This window comes from Rousettus aegyptiacus, unplaced genomic scaffold, assembly GCF_014176215.1.
Source record: "Rousettus aegyptiacus isolate mRouAeg1 unplaced genomic scaffold, mRouAeg1.p scaffold_m13_p_1, whole genome shotgun sequence".
In the NCBI taxonomy this organism is placed as follows: domain Eukaryota; kingdom Metazoa; phylum Chordata; class Mammalia; order Chiroptera; family Pteropodidae; genus Rousettus; species Rousettus aegyptiacus.
Window position 1 is genome coordinate 52,296,125 of NW_023416284.1, and position 27,998 is coordinate 52,324,122.

Here is a 27,998-nt window from a genome sequence, read left to right on the forward strand (position 1 = left end):
AGACATTGCGTCTGTGGGGATTATAGTCACTTAGGAGTATCTGCCTGGATACCACATCAGATGGAATCAAGATGAGCATACAGTAGAAAAGACTGGAAGGGTTTCTGGCCATTGCCACCTGTCTGTCATTGGTAGTGATGCTATTTTCAGGATCATTCTCAGCTTGCTTTTTTCTTCTTTGTGATGAATTAGCCATTGGTTTGGAAGGCCTAATCTACATTATAATCTCATCTCAGCTGTTTACTAATTGAGTGACCTTGAGAGAGAGAGAGAGAGAGAGAGAGAGAGAGAGAGAGAGAGAGAGAGTGTGTGTGTGTGTGTGTGTGTGTGTGTGTGTGTGTGTGTGTTTGGGGAGGGGGCAGAATAATGGCTCCCACAAATGCCCCAGAAGCTGTGAATATGCTGCCTTACATGATAAAAGGGACTTGCAGATGAGATTAAGTCAAAGACCTTGCAATGAGGAGATTATTCTGGGATATCCAAGTTGGCACAATGTTTTCACTAGGATCTTTCTAAGTGAAAGATGGAGACAGGAGAGTCAGGGCCAGAGATTTAAAGATACTATGCTACTAGCTGTGAAAATGAAGTAAAGTTAGAAGAAGGGACCATTAGCCAAGGAATGCAGGCCACCCCACCTCTGGAAGCTGGAAAAGCCAAGAAAATGGATTCTCCCCTAAAGCCTTCAGAAAGAATGCATCCCCAGTGGTACTCTAATTGTAGCCCAATAAGGCCCATTTTGGACTGGCGACCTCCATAACTGCAAGATAATGATTATGTGTCATTTTAAGGTACTAAGTTTGCGGCAATTTGTTATGACAGCAGTAGGAAACTAATCTGTTGAGTCAGATGTGTTTCTTCCAGATGTCCCATTGTAAAATGGTCCTCCATTATTCATTCATTTAATAATTATTTGTTAATCACCTATTATGTGTTAGGCATTATTCTAAGCACTTGTGATAGAGCAGTGAACAACACAGACCATGCCTTACTCTAATATAGTTAAAGGAGAACAGTAAGTGATGACAAAATAATGTTTAAGTGTATAAATGATAATATAAGTAATAAGTGCTATGAAGGAAAGTTAAAGAAGGTAAGGGCTGGCGTCCATGGCTATTTCTTAGGACATGTTCAGGGGAAGAGTCTGTGATAAGGTGATATTCAGCCGAAACCTCAAGAAAGTAAGAGAGATAATCATGCAGATATCTGAAGGAAGAGTGTTCATAGCAAAAGGAAGGCAAAAACACATACCCTGAGCTAGGAGCTTTAGGGATTTAAAGTATAGAGAGGGGGCCCGTGTGGATAATAATAATAATTATCTTACAAAGCTGTTGTGAGAATTCCAGGCAACATATATGAAACCCCTTAGTTAACTTCAGAGAACTTGGCAAATATTAGTTATTATCATTGCTGCGGTCCCTTAGAGTATATCTTTGGGGTTGCCAAGTGACCCAGAGTATGACCTTTATTTTTTGTCTGTACAAAAGTGAAGAGGAAACATCTGTCGGCTGAAAGTCCTGGAAATTGTTCACAGAGGCCCCAAATAGGAGTATTTTTCAAACATGGAACTGATGGTGATTCTATGTGTGCCTTTCACATTGGTGAACTGTTGGGGGTTGGGGAAGATGGGTAGGATGGGTGGGAGATCATTGCCACTGTGGCCAGCCTCACCCAGTATACCACCATGGTCCAAGAGGCCCACAAGCCAGATGGGGCTCAGAGCAGTCAACTTATATTTCATGAGGGTGCATGCCATTCTATAAGAGAAATTATAGAGGAGTTTATATATTCTGTCCCCTGCCCAGCCAGGGCAAGACAGAAACACTTAGGATAGTCTCTTGACAGCCCAGCCTTGCTGGCAGCCAATCCCCTGGGAGGAATCAAATTCTGCCAGAGGATGAAATAGTTGAAATATAATCCAAACACTTTTTTTCCCAAGGCAGATAGTGAAATGGTCTGGTTTTTATAAAAGGCTAAGAAAATTAAGATGCTGAAATGCTGCACATGGCTTTGTGTTAGGAAATAAGGCTTTCCTTGGCTGCTGGGGGCGGGGTGGGAGATTGGAGGAGGCTCAGGGTTTGAGGTACCCTGAAGGCTCTCAAAGAGTCTAGAGGTGACCCAGGTGCCTACCCATTAACATTTTTGGTTTAAGGATTTTTTCCCCCCAATGCATTTTGTATTTCTAATCTTGTAATGACCAAGGCAAGGTCACAGATGATGTGTGTGTATTACATACTTCTTTATTCTGAATAATCCACTTGTAGCTGAAAGGTATTTTAGTCATTAATTTGATTATCCTGTTAGATGTTTTTTTCCTTCTAAATGAGTTTCTAGAAGCTATCTTCCCCTGCTTTTTGATAGATAAATTAAATAGCTTCAGAACTGAAAGATTAATGTGTGTGCTTTATCATCTAAGGGGGGACGCTTTCTCTTTTTAGATGCATAGTCACAAAAATAAAGTGGACATCTTCAGCCCAACCACTCTTTCAGTTTTTATAAAACCTGTACTTGGATTTGTTTGTTCTGCATTCTGGAAGGACTGTAAGAGGAAAGGAAAAGGAAGGCTAAGCATGATGAGCAACTCCAACTTGAGGGAAATGAAAATAAAAAGAAGGTGAGATCAGTGTGTGCTCTCAGTTCTGTGGTAGTTGAATCTGTGTCCTCGAAAACTTGGGAAAGGAGTCCAAACCAGACAGAAACCAGGCACGCAGCCAGGAGGAACAGCTAGAAAAACTCTGAGGAACCATGGCTGGTCACCCACTGGTATGCAGGCAGCTTCCCCTGTCCTCAAGGTCAGAACGAATTTCTGTCTGTTTCTTTCTTCTCCGCAACATCTAAAGCAAAACCCTTCAGAGTACAGAGGAGAAATGAGGACCAAACAGATCCCTTTAGCTTTGAAGTTCTTTGATATTCTATGCCTTTTATTTTCTTAAAGCCTCAGCAGCGTGTTAATGCCGTGAAATAGCAGGATTCCCCTGCATTACGGGATAAATGTGCTAGTGAAAAGTAATTGTGTAGCAAGTTTTTACAGGAGAATTAAGGTCCTCTCAGAGAATTGCTTCAAGTGAATAATTACATATTCATTCATTTCTTCATCAAAGCGTTGCAGTGTCTACTAGATGTCAAGCCCTGGGCAGATGTGGGACAAACCCTTATCTTGGGCCTCCTTGAAATCATAGCAATAATGGTGGGGGAAGCAAACATGCAAGTACACAAATATGCAATTAAATTACAGATTGTCGAAAGTGTTTTTGAAAGAAAGAGACAGGATATTCTGCTAGAGAGATATGGCTGGCAGGTAAGAAGTAGCCAGGGATCGCTTTCCTGAGATCTCATCTGAGACTGTGCAATGAAAAGGAGCCAGGTATGTTGTTATAGGCCAGGAATGGAAACAGTTTTCATGCGAGCTGTTGTCACAATATGGGAAAGCCTGGGTTTACAAAGGGAAATTTTGACTTACAGAATCATAAGGCCTAAGAGGAGCCTGTTCCCCTTATGCTTCTAAGGAGACTTTCCCTGGTCTCCCTTCTCATCCACCCCCGGCCTCCTGCATTTCATATTCCCTTTCCCTACACTATTTTTTGTTCCTAGCTTTTACTAATATCTTACATACTTTCTAATTTGTTTATTTACCTGGTTAATTTTCTGTCTTCCTCACTAGAATACGAGCTCTGTAAGAACCTGCATTTTGTCCATTTTATTGCTGATGACGATGTCCCCAGTGCCTAGAAGAGTAAGTAGGTGTTCGGTGAATACTATTTTCCCTACACTAAGCTATTTCTTTTTGCCCCTAGAGAGGAGTATGGCATAAAAGAAATATCAAGAATTTGAAAACTGCCAGACCTAGAATAATATGATATACTTTACAGGGTTGTTGTGAGATTTAAATGAGAAAATGTACATAAAAAATGAGTTCCATCCTGGCGTATAATAAGGACTGAGTAAATATTCTCTTGTGGTTCCCCATCTTTCTTCTCCTCAGTGCACTCAATGAGAGTGAGAGCTATGAACATTGTGAAGTGGGAGAAAGTAATAGCTCATGTTTCTCCCTTCCCTGATTGGGTCCCCCTAGTCTCTTTCACTGCCTTTCTCTGTCAACACTACACCCAGCTCTAGTCTTTCATCATGCCCCATCCAGCACTGTGATACCACAACAGTCGCTCTGGTAACCGAGACGGCTACTAAGTAACTAGTGGGTGAGAAGCACACACAGTGTGGATACACTGGATAAAGGAATGAGTCACATCCTGAGTAGGATGGAGTGGGATGGCATGAGATGGCGTGAGATCTCTTCACACTACTCAGAATGGCGCATGATTTAAAATTTGTGAATTGTTAACTTCTGGAATTGTTCACTTAATATTTTTAGACTGAACTTGATCATGGATAACTGAAACGGAGGAAAGTGAAACCGCAGATGAAACTACTGTAGTACAGAAGAGAGGAGGAGGCAAGGCTAGAGATCAGAGGCATAGAGAGAGGACAGTGTAGAGAGGAAAGGAGGCAGAGGAGAAGGAATTAAAAGAATGAATGAAACCACAAAGGAGAATAGAAGCAGTGGGTAAACAAGCCTGTTAAATACTGGTATATCTTAGACTGAGAGAAAATTTAACAGTTAAGTCTGTGAAAATGCTAGCATGGTGGTACTTCTACCTTGGAATACTATTCTGATTTTAACTGTACTAATACAATAATATTTATCAAACACTATGCTAAAAGTTTTATGTACGTTACCTTCTCTGTTTCTTTCAGTTGATGGTAAATCCTGTCGTTCCTACACTCAGAATTCTTCAAACAGGTCTCATGTTACTCAGAGTGAAAACCAGTAACCTTATGGGATCCACTCCCCACCCCCACTTCTGAAAATGTTTGTTCCTACTCTCTTCCTTGCTCCCTGCATTCTACCCACATTGGCCTCCTTGCTATTCTTGACCAAACTCAATGTCTCGCCTCAGGGCCTTTGCACTGGCTCTTGTTTTACCTGGAACAGCCTTCGCCCAGGTCCTCATGACTTTCTCCCTGATTCCTTTGGGATACTTCTTCCTTCAGATCCTGAGCAAAAGTTCTCCATGACGACTCCCTAAAAAATGTCAACTCCCCATTGCCGTCACTTCCTCCTGTTACCCATCCTCCCCACTCTGATTTAATTTTTTCTCTACTTCTTATCTTCGCTTGGCACATAATATTATTTTGTGTCAGTTTGATTCTAGACTAACGAGTACAGGGGGTATGTCAGCTTTCTTTTTGTTTCATAGTAGATGCATGAATACTATATCCTCACAAAGGTCCAAGAAGGTGGATGCTGCTTTTCATTACTCATTGTATGAAAGAGAAAAATTTAGCTTACATCAGGTAAGTAAGTTTTCTAACGTCATAGATATGAGGCGGTAACCAGCTTCAAAGAGAAATCCGCCAGTGTCCAGGGCCAATGCTCTTAACTACTGTGCTAAGTGGTTCCCCAGGGGATTTCCATACCATCAGGGCACCTATGCCACAGGGTGGGTCATCAGAGTTCCTGACTCATGGTGAGAGTTCAGTAAGCACTTGGGAGATTACCGTTATCATAATCACAATCACTATACATGCATAGAAAGTTTTGGTTGAAACGTTGATAAGTTATCATTTTATAGGAAAGGATTTACAATTTGGAAATGAGGCAAAACAATGACTGCTTATCTTTTCACTCTTCTTTTGCTTACTAGATATGAGAAGGGTATATTCTAGTGTGGTGAGGAACCAGAGCTCTGGAGTTGGAGAACCTGGATTCGAGCTCTTGCTCTACCACTTACTGTGATGGTGATGATCATTTTTATGTGTCAACTTGACTGGGCCATGAGATGCCCAGATATTTGGTTAAACATTATTTTGGGTGTGTCTGTGAGAGTGTTTCTGTGTAAGATTAAACATTTGAATCAGTAAAGTGAGTAAAGCAGATTGCCCTCCCCAATCTGTTAGGCCTTATTCAATCTGTTAAGTGCCTGAATAGAAAAAAAAACCTGGATAAGAATTCTCTCTCTCTGCCTGTCTTTTACATGGAACATTGGTCTTCCTGCCTTTGGACTTGAACTCAGACTGGAACTTATACCATCAGCTCTCCTGGTCTCCAATTTACTGACTGTAGATCTTGAACTTCTTAGCCACAATAATCATGTGAGCCAATTCCTTATAATAAGTCCTTCTATATGTCTATATCTACATATATCTATATCTATCTAAGCCCAGATATACAGGTAGATAGATAGATAGATAGATAGATAGATAGATAGATGAATATCTATCTGTCTCCCCATCCATCCATCCATCCATCCATCCATCCATCCATCCATCCATCCCTCTTAGGGCTCTGATTCTCTGGAGAACCCAAATTAGTACAGTCATCTTGGTCAAGTTGCTTAACCATACAAACAATTGAGGCCGTATCAGTACCTTTTATCTCAGAGTATTTGAGGAAGAGATGAAATAATATATATAAAATGCTTAGCATGGTGTCTGTTATGTTGTGTTTAACAAATAGTAATTTTTAAGACTGGTGCTTGATTTTCATTTAAGGAACTTAGTAAAGAAAATGGAACTTTACAATCTATTGACAACATTTAATTTTAATATCTTCTCAAACAGTGGCAGTAACTGTATAAGAAGAGAATTTTCTTTGTTTTTCCTAGAAGCCTACCAACTAGAAGCTCTGAAAACAAATGTTTACCATGAAAAATATTCTATTCTTGGAGAACCTTACAAATTAAAACAGCGCATGCTGAATACATTTGAAAAATGGCATCTTGTTATTTATTTTCTAACTTTCTACACTGTGTTACAGATAGAAATAACTTATTATTTAGCACTTACTGTCTAGTCTGCAGTTTTATTATTTTGTGCACTTTCTGACCCTATTGATTTTCCCTAAAAGTCTAATTTAGTGTGAGAGACCACCTGTGATTTTTCTACATTTTAGATTGTGGTAGTATCTTTCCTGGCAACTATTGTATTCTGATTTTCTTTGCACATGAATGTTGATGTGGAAAAGGCAGCTGAGCAAAGGTTGGCAACCTTTCAGAAGTGCTTTGCCAAGTTTCCATTTATTCATTCTAATTTAAGGTTTTCTAACTCAGGAAGAACCTCCTCCCCCTCAAACCACTGGAGACTGAGTACTTCCAAGACAGCGAGACTGCAGAGATTGAAATTATCAATATTTGGTAGATTTTTCATTTTTTTTCTTTCTTGAAAAATAAAAACTTTTAAAAAGCTAATGCCAATTTTCTACAATCCAGGCAGAAGGCTCATATACATGATGAGGTAGTTAGTGAACAAGATTGGAATTCTGAAATTTTTGAAGATTTTTATGCAACATTTGTCAATTTATTCAAGCCCAGTTGTAGATGTGTGCTATGCATTTATTTAGTAATCTATTCATTATATCAATATCAAACCCCTAACTTTATATATACGATACTTAAATGTTTTGAAGAATAAGTAAAAGGATGTATTTAAGGCACTCGACATAGCACTCAGCTAATAGTAGGTATTCAGTAATGAAAGCCATTAGATTTAATCTTTTCTTTAAAAAATTCACAAAAACAATAATGTACATAGCAAAGAATCAAATAGTGCAGAGGAGTTGAAATAAAAAGTAGCAATTCCCCATGCTACTTCTGTTCTTCTGCCATATTTTCCAGAGCCTTAATTTTTTTTTTTTTTTTTTAAATGTGGTAGCACTGCAATTCAGTTCTTCCGATAGCTGTCTATATAGCATTAAAAAATACAGGCACCGGTGGTGCTGCACCCACTGCTGTAGTCTCACAGCGAAATTCCCTGCTGGGTCAGTCCAGGTTCACCTTGGTCAGGGACAGTGTTCCCTCCTACCCTTTTTCAAGTGAGGGTTTTACAAGTATTCGCGATTGTTGAACGCCAGACCTGCTGTCCATGGGGATGAATCAGCACGGGGGAGTCCACAGGCAAGGACAGATAATCTTCCAAATCCCTTCTGCACTGCTTTCCAGATTTCTGTGGGAGTAGATTTCCTTTCTGTTCCCCCAGGATGTCTTCCTTTCCTTTTACTGTGTCACCCCTTGCCTTCTTTCACACTTTTCTCCATGTCCAGTCTTATTTAGCCTCTTCAAGAACAAAAGGCCTGCAAACCTCCTGGTCTGGCTCTTTGAATTTTTGTTTTACTCTGTGGTATGGACAGGGGTGAGTATGAGAGGAGGAAAATAGCTCTTGGGGGTACAAGTGAGATAAAAGATCTGAAAGGAAATTCACAGAGAGCAACTAGATTAATATTTCAAGATGGAATTATCCTGCCTTTTTTCCTTATTTTACTATTCCTTGATTTACCTACTTTAGATATTATTTTTTGACTCATCTCTCTGAAGAAGGAAGACTTAGCTCATTGCTTCTCCCCTACCATAGTTTTTCTCCTTTCCTTACCAAAATTTGAGGGTTATGTTAGTATATTGCTTCTTCTGTTAGATTTCTTTTTAATTTTAAATACTAAGACTTCTATTCTTGTATTTTTTGTTCCATCACCTTTAGGCACCAGTGAATTCCATTTCTCTTCTCTAGCCGCCAAGAGGAGCATTTTAGCTCCCCTCCCTTCTCTTTTATGTTGTCAAGGTTGCAATGTTCTGTTCTATAACTGTATTTAAAGTTTCCAGGTTTTATACAGAACTTGATTATAAAAGTTGAAAGCCAATAAGCAGGTTTATATTATAGTGTTGATTAGCAAGATTTGAGTGGACTGTATATTAGAAAATATTACTGTTTCACTATTAGATTTCCTGAATTTGATAGTTATATTGTGCTTACATAAGGAGCTATCATATGTACAATATACATGCTGAAGGACCATGTATATTGGTTTATGTAGATAGTTTAGCAAAAATACACATATATAGAAATATAGAAAGATTAGAGAGAGAGGGGAGAGAGAGAGAGATGACAGATAGATGGATGTAAAGTAAATGTGACACGATGTTAACAATTGCTGAATCTCGGTGCAGAGTACACATGTTCATTCTCTTATTCACGTAATTTTTCTATTGGTTTAAATTTTTTTCAATATAAAAATTTGAAGAAAAAAATCAGTCCATTTCAGAGCCCAGAAGGTAAGACAGTTTATAGTAGATTAACGTATTGAACGTTTACATGTCCTTCACAAGATTTACCTAGTACTGAATTCGAAAAGAGATTTTTTAAAGCTTTAATTTTTTAAAGATCTAACAGCCCAGAGTTAATAAGATTAAGAAAAAAAAAACCATTCAAATGTGCTTCGCGTGACACTTTTTAAAAGCATGAGTTTGAACCAGATTTCTTTAGCTCAAGTGCAATTAGTAATCTAATAATCATCAATAGGATGGGTAAATGTGGGAATCGTGTCTTAGATTTTTTAAACCAAGACAGGTTGAAAACAAACACAATTTCCAGCCTCTTAGATAAGCTTTCTATTATGCCAGTTCTGTGACATGGATTACAATTATGATAATGTATCAAAGTATTGTTTTATCTCATCTAAAAATGAAATATTAGTGCCATACAGTCTTTTAGTGCTTACACTAATACAGAGATTGACAGTTGTGAAGCAAACACTTGGTTACTGGAGCTTTTCTAAGCATTACTGTTCTGATATATGATCACACTATTTTAAACACCACATCTCAATTTTCTGACACATTTTTCACTTTTATAGTTATAAGGATTTGCAGCATTATATTCTCTCTAACTCCTTGCTCATGTGACTAAGAAAAGTGAAAGTATGAAAGTTCAGAGTGTAAGATAGCATTGAGAAGTAAGGCCAATTTGTCCTGGATTGTGCATACTAATCAGCTTGCGATGATGCATTAATTTGCTAGTATTGCTTTTGGATATGCATGTCTATAATCATATGCGAGATTTTTTGTGTGTATTAACTGTCAAGTTTTGGCATTAGCTTTATGCTAGCTTTATTAAATGAGTTGGATAACTTTCTCTCTTCTTGTTCAGCTTGGGAACAGATTATGTAGCATATTGTTGTATTTATCAAACACTTTAAAGAATTTTTTCCAAAGAAATGTATGCCTAAATTTTTTATTGATAACATTTTTAATTTCCTTCGACTTTATACCTCCAGCCACGATGCCTTCCGCAAGTTCCTAACTTGTATATCCCATTGCTTGCTGGACACTTCCATATGGTTGTGTAATAGTTATCTCAATTAGGTGCATGTTCAAAATAGTTATTTCTTCATACCTGTTTTTTTTTCCCCCATTCCTTCCCATTTCAGTAATGGCACAGCCCTCTACTCAGTTTCGCAAGCCAAAAACCTAAAAGGCATCCTAGAGATTTAACAGCCCGCCTTCCTCCACATCCCATTCATCAGTATGCCATCCATTTGTATCTCCAAATCTCCCTACTTCTCACAATTATCCAGGACAAAACCAACTTTCACCACAGAGCTGCCAAAAGAGAGCTCTTAAATATAAATCGGATTGCTTGATTCCTCTTCTTAAAATCTCTATTGGCCTTTCATTGTAGTCAGAACAAATGCCAACCTCCTTATCATGGCCAATAAGAAACCCTGCCATACAGGACTCTTTTTATTCCCAAAATGTGTTGCATATGTTTCTGCCATAGGACTCTTGCTGTTTTCAATACTTGGAAACTTTTCAGGCTATGGTGGCCATTCTTATCTGAAAAATCTCAGCTCAGTTGACATTTCCTCAAAGAGACCATCCCTTCTGCCACTGTGACTAATATTGATCCCTCTCCTCCAGTGACTATTAAGTTACCAAGTCCAGTTTTTGTTTGATTTGAACCAGAATTGTTATTGCAGATTATGGTCAAGATTCCAGTTGGTCCCTCTACTGGGTATTTACTCCAGACTTGAAAACCCACGTCCGAAAAGATATTTGTACACCGATGTTCATAGCAGCATTATCCATGGTGGCCAGGACATGGAAGTGACCAAAGTGTCCTACGATTGATGATTGGCTAAAGAAGCTGTGGTACATATATACAATGGAATATTACTCAGCCATAAGAAGAGATGAAATGCTGCCATTTGCACCACACATAAATGGACCTCGTGATAATTATGCTAAGCGAAATAAGCCAGATAGAAAAAATTGAAAATCACATGATATCACTTATATGTGAGATATAAACCTAAAAGTAACAAATGAACAGGACAAACAAACAGAGACTCATGGACGTGGACAATAGACTAGTAGTTACCAGAGAGAAGGGGTGAGGGAGAGGGAGAAAATAAATAATATGTTAAAATAAATAAACAAGCAAATAAATAAAGTTAAAAAAAATAAAAGATTCCAGTTGGGGGGCCCCATCTGATTTGGGGCTAAGGCCCCCTGCCCAAAGCTAAGCAAGTGAGACCGGAAGGTGTAGAACTACGGAGGGCATCTGGGTATGGGCCTCAGAGCTGCGAGACGATGTTGGGGGCCAGGTTGCAGGTGAGGCCTGTACCCTTGGGCTCTGTGTTCAGGGCCTTTACCTTGCCACTGTCTGTCACCACAAAGAACCTCTTGAGTTATTTATCTATTTCTAAAGAATTATCTAATAATAAATCTGTCTTCTTCCTAAAGGCCCCCGATGGGGTCATCCAGGAGCTGAACTTTGTTTTCTATATTGTGGGTTCACAAAGACGCTGACACTAAGACACAGACTTGGATGCCCTTGGCCTTCAAAGCCTCATCCTACTTCACCAACATCACATGTGAGTCTTAAGACATCCCATACTAGAGGCATTTCTTGTCCTTATACAGCTTTGTCAGGTTCACCTTGTTCCCAGCCTTTCTTCAAATAGCACCAAGGCAGGGGTGGCATCTTTCACTTTGAGAGGGGCTATGGCAGTGAGGTACTGCTGAAACTTGGGTCCTGCCAAGCATCCACCTTCTTCCTCTTTCAGGTAGCTGTCCTGTTCCTGATGCTGTCTGTCACTGTTACAGAGAGTCACAGAGGTTGCCCCAGTGAGTACTAAGCTGTTTTGACTGTCTGAAGATGCTTGCTTGGTCCTGCCAGTTCCTGTCTGATCCCTGAGGCCTCAATCACCTGCCTACCCACCGAGCTGCGACCTGTCTTAGAGTTTATCTTAGTTTTAGGTGTTACTCTTTCTTTCCTGTCGGCCTTCTACTTCTGTCTTGTCAGCTTCATAAAAGAAGGTACCTTTGCATCCTCAATAGGTACAACAGCACCTGTCCACAATAGTTATTTGTGTGTGTATTTTGTGTAATGGACTTTTGGCTTAATTCTCATAGATCCAAATGATGAATCTTAAATACTTAATGCTAAGAGTGTGCTATATTTGGAATTTTTTGTTGATTGATTGGTTGGTTGGTTTTAAAATCAGATCAGGTTTTATGTATGTAAAATTTTATGGAATTTGGTGAAGTGTTTGCCTGAGTGGATGAGTCAATAGGGGAGAAGTTTCTTTTTAATTTCTTTTTAAATATGATTAGTTATGCTTTGCCAGTGTCGGTCTAAAACTTTTATAAATATTGGTTTGGGGAGTGCAGCCAGTACAACGATTCTGCATTTATCTATAGCTATCAGGTTGGTTATTTACCCTTTGCATTCTGCTATTTTTCTTTATTGTTATTGTTGTCATCCTTTAAAACAAATCAAAACAAATCAAAACAAAACAAAACTAAACTATTTTGTCAACTCTTACTGAGATAAAAAGGAAAAACTTAAGAGGTAAATATTAAATTATTTGAAATGATTTGGGGATGAAGAGGCTGACTTTATTGACTGAAACAGAATTTAAGAAGTATAAACTAATCTAATTTAACTTAATATATTTAGCATTTCATCAGGGTGATTAGAATTGCCTATGATTTTGTTGTTTCCAAAACAATCATGTGGATTCTGTTTCACTTAAACTCAAAATAACTTGGATTGATATAAAAAAAAAAACCTTTCCTCCTGATTAATTTCTTCTTTCAGACATGCCATGGTGTCAAAATTTATCAAAAACGACCTTATTGCCAAGGAGCTTTGGATCAGTGATCAATCTTTTAAAGAAATATTTTATTTTTTTTCCCATCAAAGAATAATATGTATTTATCATAAAGAAATAAAGTGGAAATTATGCGCATTCCAAGGAAATTTCCAGTTTAGCGTATTTCCTTTTCAGTTCTTTCTCCAATATCTGATATTTTTGTTCCACTTTGAGATTTGCATTGTGATTTCCCTTTGTGATAAAGAGGATGAATCTGCTGGCTCATTTCCTTTTATAGACTGCCACCTCCTCCACCAACCAAGAAAAAGTATATTCTGGATTTTGCTTGGTTTGCAGCATTATATGCTAGAAGAATTATAAAAAGTGGAATCTGTAATCTGAATCTGGCCTACTCTTATCAGAAAAAATAGCTTCTGCCACAAGCAGAGAGGAAATTTTACGTATCACCCAGAGAACCAATGCTCTTGATACATATTTCATGATCACAGCTGAGGCTTTTCCAAGCTCAGAGTGCCATATCATTCATTTATTCTTTTAAACTACAAGATTATTTTTGGCTCTTTGTGTTGGCACGCAGGATTTCCCGTTACTGATCTGCATGAACCATTTATCAAGTCAAGAGTTTAATCTATCAAAGTCAGAGTTTCTTTGTTCTGCTTGTCTTGCCTTCCCATTTGGTATTGTCTCATATGTGTGTACTGATGGCTTAAATGTTATTTGGAATGGAAGGTTTATCATATTTCTCTGCTTTTTCAAAATAACATATTATGGAGCAAAGTTGTATCTTATAGGGAATGATAATTATACTGTTAATCAGTTTCTAGAACATTTGGTTAATCTCCAAACCTGCTCCCTTGCTATTCCTGGTTCTAGTCTTGCCAGTAGCACCTACTTTTCCTTCTCAGTCAGCTTGCAAATCTGAATCATCTTCAATATTCTTCTCTTCTTTTTTTCCAAACATTTATTGAATTGTCAAATTCTTTGGATTCAACTTCCTAGATATTTCTTGAGTTCATTCTTTCTCACATTTATTTCCCGAACTCTTGATGTTGTCTGTTGTTTTCCAAAATGCAAGGTGATCTGCTCAGAATGTTTTTGATGGGATCCAGATATAAAGGACAAAACAAATTAAGTAACGCATTCAATAACACTGAGTGCCTGCCATGTGCCAAACCATCTTTTAAGCTCTGCAGATATTAGCAGTAAACAAGAGAATTAAAAAAAAAAATCTCATGAAACATATTCTAGTGGGAAACAGGAGTGAGACAAAAAATAACGTAAGTAAAATATAGTATGTTGGATGTTATTAAGTGCTATGAAGAGAAATAAAGCGGTGAAGGGACATTGGGAAAGTTGGAGTGGACAAGGAAGGTGTAGATATAAAATAGATAATGCAGGTGATAATAAAAGTTAATTGAGACTTAAAGGAGCATCATGGGCAAAAAGAACACCCCAAAAGGCATTCTAATTCTATCAATTGTTTCTTTAATCTCCTAGTCCTGACAGCAAACCATAGTGTTAATCTATGCCTGAGCAAGAGCTGTTACGATAGCCACTAAACAATGGATCCTCTCTCTGAGCTGTCCCTGTCCTAGATCAGTACTTTCAGCAAAACCTTATTGAGATCAAAATATAGGAATTGTACTGACAATAAGGAAGGAAAGAAGGAAGAGAAGGAGGGAGGAGGGAGGGAGGGAGAGAGGGAGGGAGAGAGGAAGGAAGGAAGGAAGGAAGGAAGGAAGGAAGGAAGGAAGGAAGGAAGGAAGGAAGGAAGGAAAGAATTATGTTTGAAAGAAAGTGTTAAGGTTGATCCAAAGAGACATGATCACATGAGTAACTCAAGGAACACAAGATAGGATTATAGGGACCAGAATGAGACACAAATGGGGATCGTGAATAATATTTAGTAAAACATTACTGCCAATAGGAAGGAATCTAAAACTTTTACCCTAATATTCATGGCCTTTCACCAACTAAGTTTTCTAACATGTTTACCTAGTGCTCCCTGTCCCACTCTTGAACACCAGTCTTCTGATTTCCTTCCTTCATGCCTTTGTTTGTTTGTTTGTTTGTTTGTTTGTTTTCAAGATGGAAGATCTTTATGATCTATTCAGTGTCTAATTTTATCCACCTTTTAGACTCAGGTCAGATGTTTCCTGTTCTATAAAAACTTAATAAAAATTTTACTTCTTCTCCTAAATGTTAATAACACGTTCTTTTTTGGACATTTTGAGTTGTATTTACTTAATATGTGAGTGTGTCTCCACTTTTCTGGTAAACTTAAAGTTCTTTGAGAGTAAGCTTCTGCTCTGACTGATCTTTTACCCTTTGCCATGCCCAGCGAGTGTCTATCAGGGATGAGGGAATGATTAACAAAAGTGCTTAGTGGCATATTCAAGGAAAATATTGTCATACTGGAAATGGGAAAAGGTTGCGAAATGCCTAATAGGTAAAAGACGTGGGATGTTTGTTTAGCTTGAGGAAGAGAACAGTAACAACAGGCAGGTTTTTTTTTTTTTTTTTTTGGCCTTCATCCTTTCCTCCGTCCTCTTCCTCTCTCCTCTTCCTCCTCCTTCTCCCTCTTTTTCTTCTTTTTCTCCCAGTTCTTTTCTTGACTGAACTTCTAGCAATATATATCAGGGTTTACCTTTTTTTTGTTTGTTTGAAATATTTTCTCCCCTTCATATTCATGGTGTACGACAATCTTTTTTATCACTTTCACTGGCTTCTCTGCTCCTATCTAGTGTTTAAAAGTTGGAATCTAACCTGAGTCTTCTTAGACACTTGCTTATCAGTTCTGGCTTATTGATGCTGTGGCTTCAATTACAATCTACTTGGTAGAGTTTCATGAAATTATATGTTCACCTCAGAAAAAGCTTCCTAAATCTCCAACTGCCCATTCAACATTTCCTTCAGGATGCCTCAGAGTTTCCTCAGACCCAGCATGTACAAGCAGAACTCACAACCCTTTTCTGCTCCTTCCTATTTTAATGAAGAGCGCTATAGGCTTTCCAAACCAGAATCCTAGAGCTCGACCCTGACATTCCTTCCTCCTTAGTTCTTCATATCTAATCCACTTACGAACTCTCAGTTTTTACCTTCTAATATATATCTAGAGTCCAGTTAGAGACAGGCCATTTCCAAGCAGGAGGGCACAGTCATCTTTTGCCTGGACTGCTCTCATAGCCTCTAACTGGGCTTCTCACACCCACATTTGCCTCTTCTACCCTGTTTTCCACAATATTCTACAGTTATTAGGATGACTTTTTGAAATGCAGATTTTATGACCTTATTTTCCTAGATAAAACCCTCAGTCAGTTACCTGTTTTTTCCCTAAACAGATCCACAGGGCTCTGTTTGTCTGGCTCTCCCTGCCTCTCCAACCTCACTTCACAACATGATCCCCTAGCCTTCTTTCAGTCCATCCTTTAAGCATATAGGACAAACTGATCCCTCTATCTGGGATGCTCTGTTTTCCCTTCTTCACCTACCTGCCCTTCAGATATTTGACTTCTCAGACCAATCACCCCTTCATTGAAGAAGCATCTTCTGATCTCCCCAGTTAGCTCAAACCTACTATTAAAATTTCTTAGAACAGGCATCCCTGACCCCCAGGCTGTGGACTGGTACAGGTCCATGGCCTATTAGGTACCAAGCTGCACAGCAGGAAGTGAGCCGCGGGTAAGCCAGTGAAACTTCATCTGTATTTGCAGCAAACCCCCAGCACTAGCATCACTGCTTCAGCTCCATCTCAGATCATCAGGCATTAGATTCTCATAGGAGCACTGGTCCCTGGTGCCAAAAAAGTTGGGGACCACTGTCTTTGAGCACCGTGTTATGAAAACATGTATTGCTATTATAATTTTACATTTATTATTGATGATATCTGGGAGGGGATGGGAGAAGGAGAATTACAAGAGATAAAACAAGAGAGACCCTACGGACCAGATTATGAAGAATTTTAGTTAAGACATTTTGGACTGTATCTTGGAGGCAGTAAGGAGTCATTAGACCATTTGAAGGGGAAAAAAAAGGATCATATTTACATTTAATGTGTTATAATTTGAATCATGTCCCTCCACCCCATTCATATATTGACGTTCTACCCCAATACTTAAGAATGTGACCTTAGTTGGAAATAAAGTTATTGTAGATGTAATTAGTTAAGATGAGGCCATATTGCAGTAGAATGGACCCCAATTCCAATATGACTAGTGTCCTTCTTTTTAAAACTGCCATGCAAAGAGATAGACATGCATGCGGAGAGATCGCCATATGATGCCCCAAAGCCAAGGAACTACCAGAAGGTACGAGAGAAGCTTGAAACAGATCCTTCCCATGCTCCTTGAGGAAGAATGGCTTGAATTCACCTTAAAATCAACACCTTAATTTCAGACTTCCAACCTCTGGCACTGAAAGACAATAAATTTCTGTCATTTAGGTCATTCTGTTTATGGTACTTTGTTACAGCAGACCTAGCAAATGCAGGTAGTAAGCATAAATCTGACTGCATTGTGGAGAATGGTTTGGAAGTGTGCAAAACCTAATATGGTGTGAGAATTTGGGGCAATTAAAATAAATGATGATAGTGACTGTGGGAAAGATTAGAGCGCTAATTCGTAAGGAAAATCAACTGGGATGGGTGAATGGTTAAACTTGAATTGTTGAGAAAAGAAAAGCTTGAAAAATGATGGAGGATTTCTAGTCCCAATTATTGATCGATGACTCCCAAATATACATCTTTAGCTAAGACTTTTCTCCAGTCTTCTTGCAGATGTTCATATCCAAATGCCAGGTTAGCTCCACTGGATTTTCCACAGCCACTTTGATGAATGTTTGAATAAATAAATTAATTACTAATTATTAATAAAGTTTACCATGTAGATGAAAGAGGAGAGACTTGATATGTTACTCCTCCAACTAATTGTGTGGTAAAGGGAGACAACTTTAATTCTACCTAAGAAAGAACTTTTAATCAGCCAGAACTCCCCAAAATGGCATGGATATTCTTGGGAGGTAGATTTTTATCTCTGAAGTCTTTAAGCACTGTCTAAATGCCCATACAACTATTACTTCAGGCTTTTTTCCTCTTCTGCATTCCTATAGCCCTTTGTTTATAGCTCTCACATTGTTCTCTTTACTTTCTAATTATATACAGGCCTACCTATCATCCTCATTCTGTTATAAGATCTCTAAGAGCAAAGACTATGCTCTGTTCAATTTGCCAGTACCTGAAGCCTAACACTAAGCTGTGTAACTTAATAACTACTGCTCTGTGAGAATGAACAAGTTTGGGCCTGATTTCATATATTCTCTACCCCAGCTATTTCTTACAATAGCTTAATAATAAATATGCTTGTCTATTTCCTTGCTTAATAATAAAAATACAGCGTTGAGATGAAATATTTCTGGTAGCTAATCAATATTCCTGTTATCAATTATCCATGCTAGATTATATTAGGCATTAATTTGATGCCATGCTCTGCAGTGTATGGTATGTGTGTTGAGCAAAGGCGTAATTGCTTATGTTCATACATAATAAGTAGGTTAGGGAATTTGCCTGATGGTATATCTTAGTTATTAATAGTGATCGTCAAGTGTACATTTCAAGTTTAGAACCTCACTGGTCTTCTGGGAGTCAGCATCTCAATTTCAAGGAAAATTTAAACCTTTTTTTTCATGTACTCCTGTTCATTTAATCCTTTCAAAACAGGAAATTTTGTGTCTAAGAAAAAAGAGCTAGAGGCTAATTAAAAGACTCATGGCAAGGGTTTCATGGCCCTCTGATTTCTCTGCAAGTGAGTGATGAATTAAATGTAAATGAGTTGGAAACATACCTTCGGGTTTTTTTTTTAATTATGATGAAAAATATGTAACATGAAATTTACCATTTTAACCATTTTTAAATGTACAGTTCAGTAGTGTTAAGTACATTCACGCTATTGCGCAGCAGATCTCCAGAACCTTTTTATTCTGCAAAACTGAAACTCTATGCCAGCCAAACAACTCCCTCGTCTCCCCCTCCCCTGGCCCCTCGTAACCACCACTCTAGTTTCTGTTTCTACGAATTTGACTACTTTGATATCTCATATAAGTAGAATCATACAGTATTGGCTTTTTGTGACTTGGTTATTACACTTAACATAATGTCCTCCATGTTTATTCATGTTTATTCATGTGACAGGATTTCTTTCCTTTTTAAGGCTGAATAATCTTCCAGTATATGCATATGCCACATTTTGTTCATCTATTCATCTGGATTTTTGGATTGCTTCCACCTCTTGGTTATTATATTTTTAATCTACGTGTACTTGAAAATATAAAGTTCTTAAATCTGTTTTTAATTCTCCCTCTAAAAATGAAGGAAGAATATTTTAATACACTTTAAAAATTCTCAAAAAAATATTGGTCACTTAAGCCTCTTTACTTAAAATTGTAATTCTCTGACAATAATGGTATCAAATATTTCTTTAGGAAAAAAATGCTGTGAAACTCTGTGAGGAATATTTAAAACTCTGAAAACAGATATTGGATGTTTTGACAGGTGGGTGAATAGGTATGGAAATAAATGACTCTTGGACTCCTGAAGGATTGAGGAAACTTTGGAAAGAATTATTAAGACAAACTCATCCTTTTAAAAAAATTATTTAAAAATTAATTTTCTTCTCATACTTATTGAAAATAAAGCTATTATTTTTTAACACCTTAGTGAGTAGAACCTTTTGTAATATCTTAAATACTTTAATGACCTAAGCATCTGTGGCTCAGAGATTTGTGCCAGTGAAAATCAGTGTGTCATTCACATAATTAAGGTCTTTACAAAGAAGAGTTCTCAAGAACTTTGAGTATGTATGTGACAATAGGTTCTAGAAATTTTTTAAAATAATGACAAGCATAGTCTCTTTATTTTCCCATGTTCTGAAATTGATAAACAGAGCCATTTACACTCTCTGTAATTTTCTGAAGATTAGGTTCATTAGTTTAATTCATGTTATCATTCTTTTACCATCTACATGGGTGTATGCTTCTGTAAATATAATCTACTTTAACTTGTTTTCTCTCAAGTCTTTATTTTATCCACAATCCCTGGCAAAACATATATGTTAGGTGTGAAATTACAAAATTGTCGGCATGGGAAAAAGCTATTGCTTTACTACTTCAAACCGAGACCCTCCCGTTTTTCTTTTCACATTGGATGGTTTCATTATTTTCAGAATTAACTTCTTGAATTCTTTTTCTTTAAGCTGATGCATAATCCTTTTCAGAATTTCTTCTACTTATGCCATGTTTTCTTTACAAATCAATCTATGCATGAAATAGTAAATTTTTAACCCAGCTTAATTTTCTCCAGTGCACCTTTTTTTTTTCAAAAGCAGGCAAGAAATTTGTGAATTCGAGTCCATGATCTTCTTTTAAACACCTAATCTGATTGACTCCTCCAAAATTCTTTTCCCCTGACTTTTAATTTAACTTCTAAAATGAATTATCTACTATTTATACTGTTAGTTATTTGAAATTAGTTCTTAAGTGCAAAAAATGTTCAGTGTCAATTCCAGTTGATTTCTGAGTTTGTTGAAACAGCACCTGTGAAGTTTTACCTCCATGGATTATCTTCTTACTGAAAGAAGTAAATGATCAGAATAAGAAAAAGTATAGGAACACAGGTTGCAAAATGACTGTCATGCATCATGATCTTTCTCCCATTTTGAACATTTTACTTTGGAAGTTCTGGGTCCTCCTCTATTTGGCTTGATATTTTCTGTGATTGTGGATATAAAATGTTTAAACAGAACTCGGCAAGTATCAAGGTGCCCTGATGTCATAACTCGAAATCAATCACATAATTTGAAATCACTTTTTCTCCCAAGTGAAAATTACCTCCCACATCCCTGATCTGGCAGAAAATACAGGTACTGAAAACCATAGCAGATAAATAGTACTATTGCTAGGCATAAGATTTGAAAGCCAGCATTTTGCAGGGAAAATTGGATTAAACAAAGCTGATAGAAATGCAGTTAATTAAATTTCTATTATATGAAGGACGGACAAGTCTTTATAGTAAGTATTTAGTATTCTGACATAAAGAACTTACCATTCTATCAGATCAGTATTGGAAAATACAGGATAGGATTCTGAGGCAGAGAATCAGCGGGGCTGCAGAATCTAGACAAAGAAAGGCAGAACGAGATATAAACTACATCAGAAAAGAGAACATTCTGTGAGTGATACCTGGCTAATTCCTTAGTGTGAAGGAATGGGGGTTGATATCAGAAACATATGCCTCCTAATTCCTGCAATTATGATTGTTAACTAAAGAGTAAACTATATATAAAATTTTCATGCCTAGTATTAATCTAGTCATTATTAGTTTTCCCTTTTTATTTATACAGGAAGTAAATATATATTGAGGACTTATACATGTCTCAGCCTCTGACTTAAAACGGTGAAATGAACACAGATTTGCCCTCAAGGCTCTTACCAGTTACATTTTGCAACTTGTATTCTTGTATTTATTCTTCTTATTATCATTCACTTCTTATTATCATTGCTTCTTGTATTTATTCTTCTTATTATCATTTACTGCTTATGGGGAAGATGGCAGACAAGAAAAGATACTTTGTGATTGATACAGTGCACTATGAGAAAAGGGAGTCGGGATGTTTATCTCAGTCCTTATGGGCAAGGAAAATACATGTAACTAAGAACAATGGGTAGGAGAGAGGGTTCCAGGCAGAAGCATGTACTAAATTTTGAATGGAGCAAAAGTTCTTGAAGCTTTTGTTGTCATTAGAAAACCCCAAAGTAAAAGTCCCTTGCATATATGTTATAGATAGCTCCCTGGACTGAATGAATATCACGTGTGATTTCTGTCAAGAAATGATGGTGTGGCCAGCCTGGGTGTGTCACTCATTTAGCATTTTCTTCAAGAGGGCTTATCATATAGCTTGTCAGATACTGTGTTTATTCCACATGTTGCAGGAAATTTGAGGTCGTAATGTAGAAACAATCCTAGCAGCATGCGGTGAGTTGGTATCTCCCAGTAACTTGGGAAGAGATTCTCCTATAAAAAGACTCCATAAAGCACAAATATAAAAACATGCCACAAAAGTACCTCTTCCTTTCATAGTGCTTAGAGGAGCTATTGCTGTGTGTTTGACTTGTAAAGTGCACAGAAAAGTGTACCTGTCAACTCTCATGCCATTATGTTTTATACTACTGTCCAATCCAACACCAGAATAATGCTGAAAGAGGTTCACCAGAGAATGTTCACCACTTTGCCAGTTGTCCTCTATGATATAGTCCAGGAGTTAGCTTTTTTTTTTTCCAGTAATGGTCTAGATAATAAATATTTTAAACTTTATGGAGTCTCTGTCACAATTAAATTGTAGCATCATACCAGCTATGGACAGTATACAAATGAATGAACAAGGCTGTGTTCCATAAAAATTGATTTACGAACAGAAGCAGTGGCCCATAGGCTGTAGTTTGCTGACCCTTGCTCACAGCAGTTCTCTAAGAAGCGGTGTCTGGACCCTTCCACATACTATTGCTATGACCTGGAATGCTCCTCCTACCTCTCTCTGCTGGTTTAGATTTTAGTATCTTCAGCTCACAGCATAGAGATCACTCCTTCAAGGAAGAAGCCCTCACTGATGTCCGAAAACCAGGTTGTAAACGCCTCACATGCTCCCATAGCACTGCACACCTTCTCTTCTAGAGCACTGACTGATCTCCAGTTGCCTGGAGACTTGTCTCCACTCTTGTCCACTCCAGACTGTGAGCTCAGTGAGGGCAGAAACCTGCTTGCTTTTTCTCTCCATTGTATGCTGAGCACTTAATAAATGCACCTGGGACAGAGGAGAGTCTTAACAAATACTCGTTTAATACTTAATGAATGAAATCATTTATCCCTTCCCTGACTGTGTTAGAATCATTAAGTCAAGCAGGTGAAATTTATTTATGGCTTTTTAGTTTATATGCCATGTCATCATTTTTAGTAACCATATTGTAACAAAGCAAAAGTTTAATCATATCTTGGTTCCAGTAGCATTCAGAGGGCTGTGGAAAGTAATAGTTTTTGCCTTTCTTTAACCTAAGTGCCATTTGGACAGTCTGTGACCACTAAAAGGTTTGTCCCCTCATCCTCCTCTCCCCAACTATTCTTCTACTAAAGTGGAGGGTAGCACCTCTCTGTCCGCTCAGGATCTTAAACTCTTTTTAGAGGGGATCTCAGTAAGCACTACGCTGTCTGTTTCCCAGTGTTTTACAGAATTTTTAGTAAAATATCTCTTTCCTTTTTATTATAGCTCATTATCTCCTTAGAACCAAATAAATCTATTTGACTTATAAGTCTAGACTTAGAGTTACATCAGATGTAATTAGAGTAACTCTTTTCTTCACCAAGTCCAAGGCTCTGTTACTGGGTCCAAATTGTGGGGCTCAGCCCACAGGAAGAATTACTTCCCAGGAAGCTTCTCTATCCATTATAGGCATACGCTTTAGACATCACTTTGAATCATAGACAAAGCAAGCTGGGACTTTGGCCACAGAAGGATCTCTTTTTCTCTTCTACTTGAGAGAAGAACAAATAATGGCAGATATTTCCATAGAGCTCATTATGCACCAGGCATTTACTGTCCTTAAGCTATGTACAGAAAGTAACTTATTTAATGTTCACAACAATTTTATTGCAGTTTATTTTACCAAAGAAAAAACTATAACACAGAGAAATGAGCTACATTTTCCAAGGTCACACTGCTAGTAATTGTGGAGCTAGGAGTTGAACTTGGACAATCTGATGTCATACATTAAACCATTTTACTGATGCAGTGATTGCTCATCTCCTGTCCCCTACCTTCCTCCATGCCTGTTTTTTATAGCATATATAGCCTCCACTCTATCCGCTTCTCTTTTAGAATCTCAGAAAATAAGAATGCAGGAGGGCCAGGAAAAAAAAGTAGGAGTGGCTAGCACTGGTATGGAAGTATTCAGAGACCACATTAGATATTAAGAAATTCTATCTCTACATAGGTAGAAAATTTCAAATCCAGAATATTGTGTCCTTGAGAATCTTGGGAGAAATGAAAATGACCTTGAATAGCTATGCTGCTTTCTCTCTTCAGAAAGCTAGCTTGGAACACTGAAAAGATGTTCTTATTCATTAAATGTTTTTCACTGAGTCTAAAGTGGAGTTTTAGACACAAATAGATGTTTTTCCTAAAGTCGAAATCAATTTGTGACATAATATAGAGAATATAATGCCTGTTGCTACTTTCGCTGGTGACAATGCAGCAGATGCCAAGCATGAGAAACGTGGCCACCCTGTTGAACTAGGTGTTCCCTTTATCTCTACAGTGGTAACATATGCAATGACTCTCACCATTCTTTGTTGCAAATAAAAATTAGTCAATTAGTAATAATCTGCTTCCTTGTGATACAAGAACTGGCCACTGTGGGTCTGAAGATATCAGATCCCAATTATTTTGTGAAAACTGGCCTCATTCCAGAGTTGATGAAATTACCATAAACATACCTTTGACACTTTTCAATGTAAAAATCTTTCTTTTTCCTTCCAAACTTTTGCCTTTTTCTATTTTCATCTTAAGTGGTTAATTTTTACTTGAAAAGATTATTCTTTTTATAGGACCAGACTAAATCATGCTCTTTCTGCTGCGAAGAAACTTTTTTTTTTCTCATAAACTCATAAGCCTTAAAATATTTTTTACAAAATCACCAAAAGTTACTTGTTCAGAGGTACCTGAAGTCAATATAGCAATAAATTGAGATATCAGATTCTTTGTTCTCTATTTTTCTAAAATTATTGTGGATAAGGTAAGCCATCACTTTTTTGTCCCCCAGAAACTGATTTAAATAGAGAATAGAAAATAGTTTTTAAAAGGTTTTTTCCCACTGTTAAAGCCAGTGTCTTACTGTGTAATGAATCCATTTACCCAAGCAGTCATCTATCCATCCATCCGTTCTATATTTTCAACCACCCTGACCTATTTTATCTTTCTTCTTTATTTTTCTCTTTGCACTTATAATCTTCTACTATTCTGTTCAATTTACCTGTGATCGCCTTGGCAGCACATATACTAAAATGTACAACTTATGTATTTTGTTTATTGTTGATCCATCCTTTAGAATGTAAATTCTATTAGGTCAGAAATGCTAGTCCACTTTGTTCATAGCACTTAGAACAGTATCTGGCTATAATTAATAATAAATGTGAGGGATGTTAAGTGAATTTTTATTAGATAAATATTTATCATCTACTACTTTTCAAAGTACTGGACTGAGAGCCAAAAAGGATGTAAGATAAAACAGATATGAATTTTACTCTCAAGGAGATTCCAGGATAATAAAGCCATTGCCAAAATATATCCTTTAAACACTATCACTCACTAGATAGAGGAAACTAGTTGTTTCCATATGAGAAATGAAGCAGAAGTGCTATTTATAGTTCTTTCTGAGAAAATGGCTCCCCTGAGGAAGTGAAATATGCTATGGACATGGAACAAGGGGAAGGATTTGGAAATGGAGGTTACGGTAGAAAGGCATTCTAGAAAAAAGTCATAGTAGGAATTAACACGTGCGAATGGGAAACACAAGATATACAGATGATGGAAAAGCAAGTGTTTCAGGTTAGGGGAGGCTTGGAGACCAGCAAGGTAGTAATGGAAAATTTATTTGGAAGGAGCGATTGGGTCAAATCATGGAGAATTTCGATGTCACTTGTTGGCAGTGGTGAGTTCAAAATTCTTTATCTCTGATATCTGAACTTCATCTCCCCTTCATTATAACTTCCAAGTGACAGTATTTTGTGCTTCAGCAATTTGGCCAACTCAGTTTCTAGAGCCTGGAAGGAATCTTGTGCGAAATGCAGATTTAGTCTTTGATCTACATTTTTTTTAGATCGACAAGCCACTAGGCAATAATTGCATGGCTCACAAAGATGATGTTCTTGAATAATTTGTCTGATATGTTAGTAACAGACGAGCTTTCACTACTGAGCCTCTCACTACCTCTGCTCCTGCTTTGCGGTAGGGAACTATGAATTGTCCCCAGTTCCAAGAGATTCCTACAAAGTTGATATGGCGTATGGATTTCTACCTTCACAAGTATTTTAGCCCTGGAACTATGTAATAACAGAAAATATTTTCTACGCCTAGTTATCATTTAGGGAGGACACCAAAGAAGTGTTTTTATCTTGGCATGTGAGCCTGTCGAGTGTGCCCTTGTTCCATAAGTGTACTTTGGCACCAGGAAGTGGGGACAGCAGCTTTCAAGTGACAAGAAGCAGGCTGATTAAGAGCTCTCCATGAGCAGACAGTACTAAAGCTGCTTGCATAGTCATTGCCTAACAGTTTGGGGGTTTTAGTGGAAAAATTTACAATTTTGGATGTTTTGGTAGAATTTATCATTTCCTCCATTTCCAATTCATTTTCCTCTAAGTTCCTTCCCTCTCAGTTCATGCCACCATTGTCCTGTTTTTCCAAGTACTCAGATTTGAAACTTCAGTGCTGTTCAAAAACTAGTAATATATTTTATTCAAAATCGACTTAAGTAATTTATTTATTAATTTTTTAAAAAATCGAATTAGCACTGAAGGCCAGAGCTAATTTCCATGGCACGAACATTTATCTTTCAGTTCATCTTCTCCAATTATTTTCACCTCCTATCTCTTGAATACTTTCTGAAATGTGGAAAATAACAAATGTTAATCCATGAATTAGTGATGTAAGAGTGTCAACTTTCAAACTTTATGTAGCAAAGCTACCTCTTCATGGAAGCAATCAGTCATTCTGCTGGCAACTTCCCTGATCATACCAGCTAGACATGCTCCTTGCCTCCTCTAGCTTACTGTACTAGTAAAAAAAATTATAACAGGAATGTTACTATACTTATTTTGTACCACTCTATAGCTCTAATGACCATGACTTTGAAGTATTATTGTTCGTTGAAAGAGCTCAGGTTTGTGGCCAGGCAAACCTGGGTTCAAATTATGACTCTACTGCCTACTCGATAGCCTGGGGGCATATCACTTGAAATAACTGGAGCTGTTTTCTCATCTATAAGATAGCAATAATAATACTACCTTTCAGGGTTGTTAGGGGGCGGGAAATAACGCAATATATATAAGGCACAGAGCATGGGGCCTGGTAAATAGGTATCAATAGAAGTTATTACTATTGTTTTATTAAAAGTAAAATGGAAGATTCTTAAAAACAAGCTGCATCTTATATATCCTTGAAGGGGTAGTGTTTTTGATAAACAAAGGGGATATGTATGGGCTGCGGGTAAGGTGTGAGCCCTGGACCGTGGAGGCTTTCTTTGCCTTTTGCCATTTATTTTAATGGATTTTCTTTAGTATCCTGCCTCTTGGTAATGAGCAACTCATTTGCTACAGGCAAGTCATTTTTGTCTCTAGACCATGAGTATCTGTTTGCAGGGATGCAATCTAGGATAGCTAAATGTTGCTTTGCTTTCCAAAATCAAGTGAAGGCAAACAGATTTAAGTTTGATATCCAAAAGCCTTTTCAAGAAAGAGAGTCTTATGCTTTCATTTCTCCAAAAGCATTCTAGAACCTGAAAAATGTGTTTCCTTACCATTTCCCATCCCCAGCATTCTTTTTTCTAGTGCTTGGAGAAGATTACATTGAGATATGAAGGAACACTCCAGGGTGCCCATTGCCTGTGGTTCCGGGGCCACTGCTGAATTTCTAAGTTCTTTCTTCTGTGATTTATGTATCCTATGATTTGACTACCACCAGTAGTTAGAGAGAAGGAAAGCTCACACATTTTGTAGTGAGCCAAGGTAAAAAAAAGAACTCTTTTTCAAGGTAATAATAACACTTAGCACTTATATAGGGCTTTTTATCTTCAAAGGGCTTTCCAAACATTAGCTAATTAAGAAGTCTGCTCAATGTGCAGCAGCTGTTGAAAAAATAAATGGGATGCTTGGGTGTATTAAAAAAGGGAGCAAAATCATGAGGACATCCTATATCAAGCAGCTGTGGTGCTCTGTCTAATTTGTTTGCTTCACCTGGTGGAATAG

The 27,998-nt window shown here is 37.5% G+C and overlaps 1 protein-coding gene across 7 annotated transcripts in view; it reads left to right on the forward strand.

Moving 5' to 3' along the window:
• ST6GALNAC3 (ST6 N-acetylgalactosaminide alpha-2,6-sialyltransferase 3) overlaps nucleotides 1-27,998 on the forward strand; it is a 467,918-nt gene that overhangs the window by 228,422 nt on the left and 211,498 nt on the right. For 2 of the 7 annotated variants that reach the window (XM_036235326.1, XM_036235324.1), the window contains exon 3: nucleotides 3,659-3,730. The exons of 3 other annotated variants lie outside the window; for them this stretch is intronic. In XM_036235326.1, the coding sequence (XP_036091219.1) occupies nucleotides 3,659-3,730 (72 nt within the window). Of the gene's footprint in view, nucleotides 1-2,435; nucleotides 2,790-3,658; nucleotides 3,731-27,998 lie in introns of all 7 variants that reach the window. 2 more of the 7 variants (XM_036235328.1, XM_036235329.1) reach the window with 2 other exon arrangements.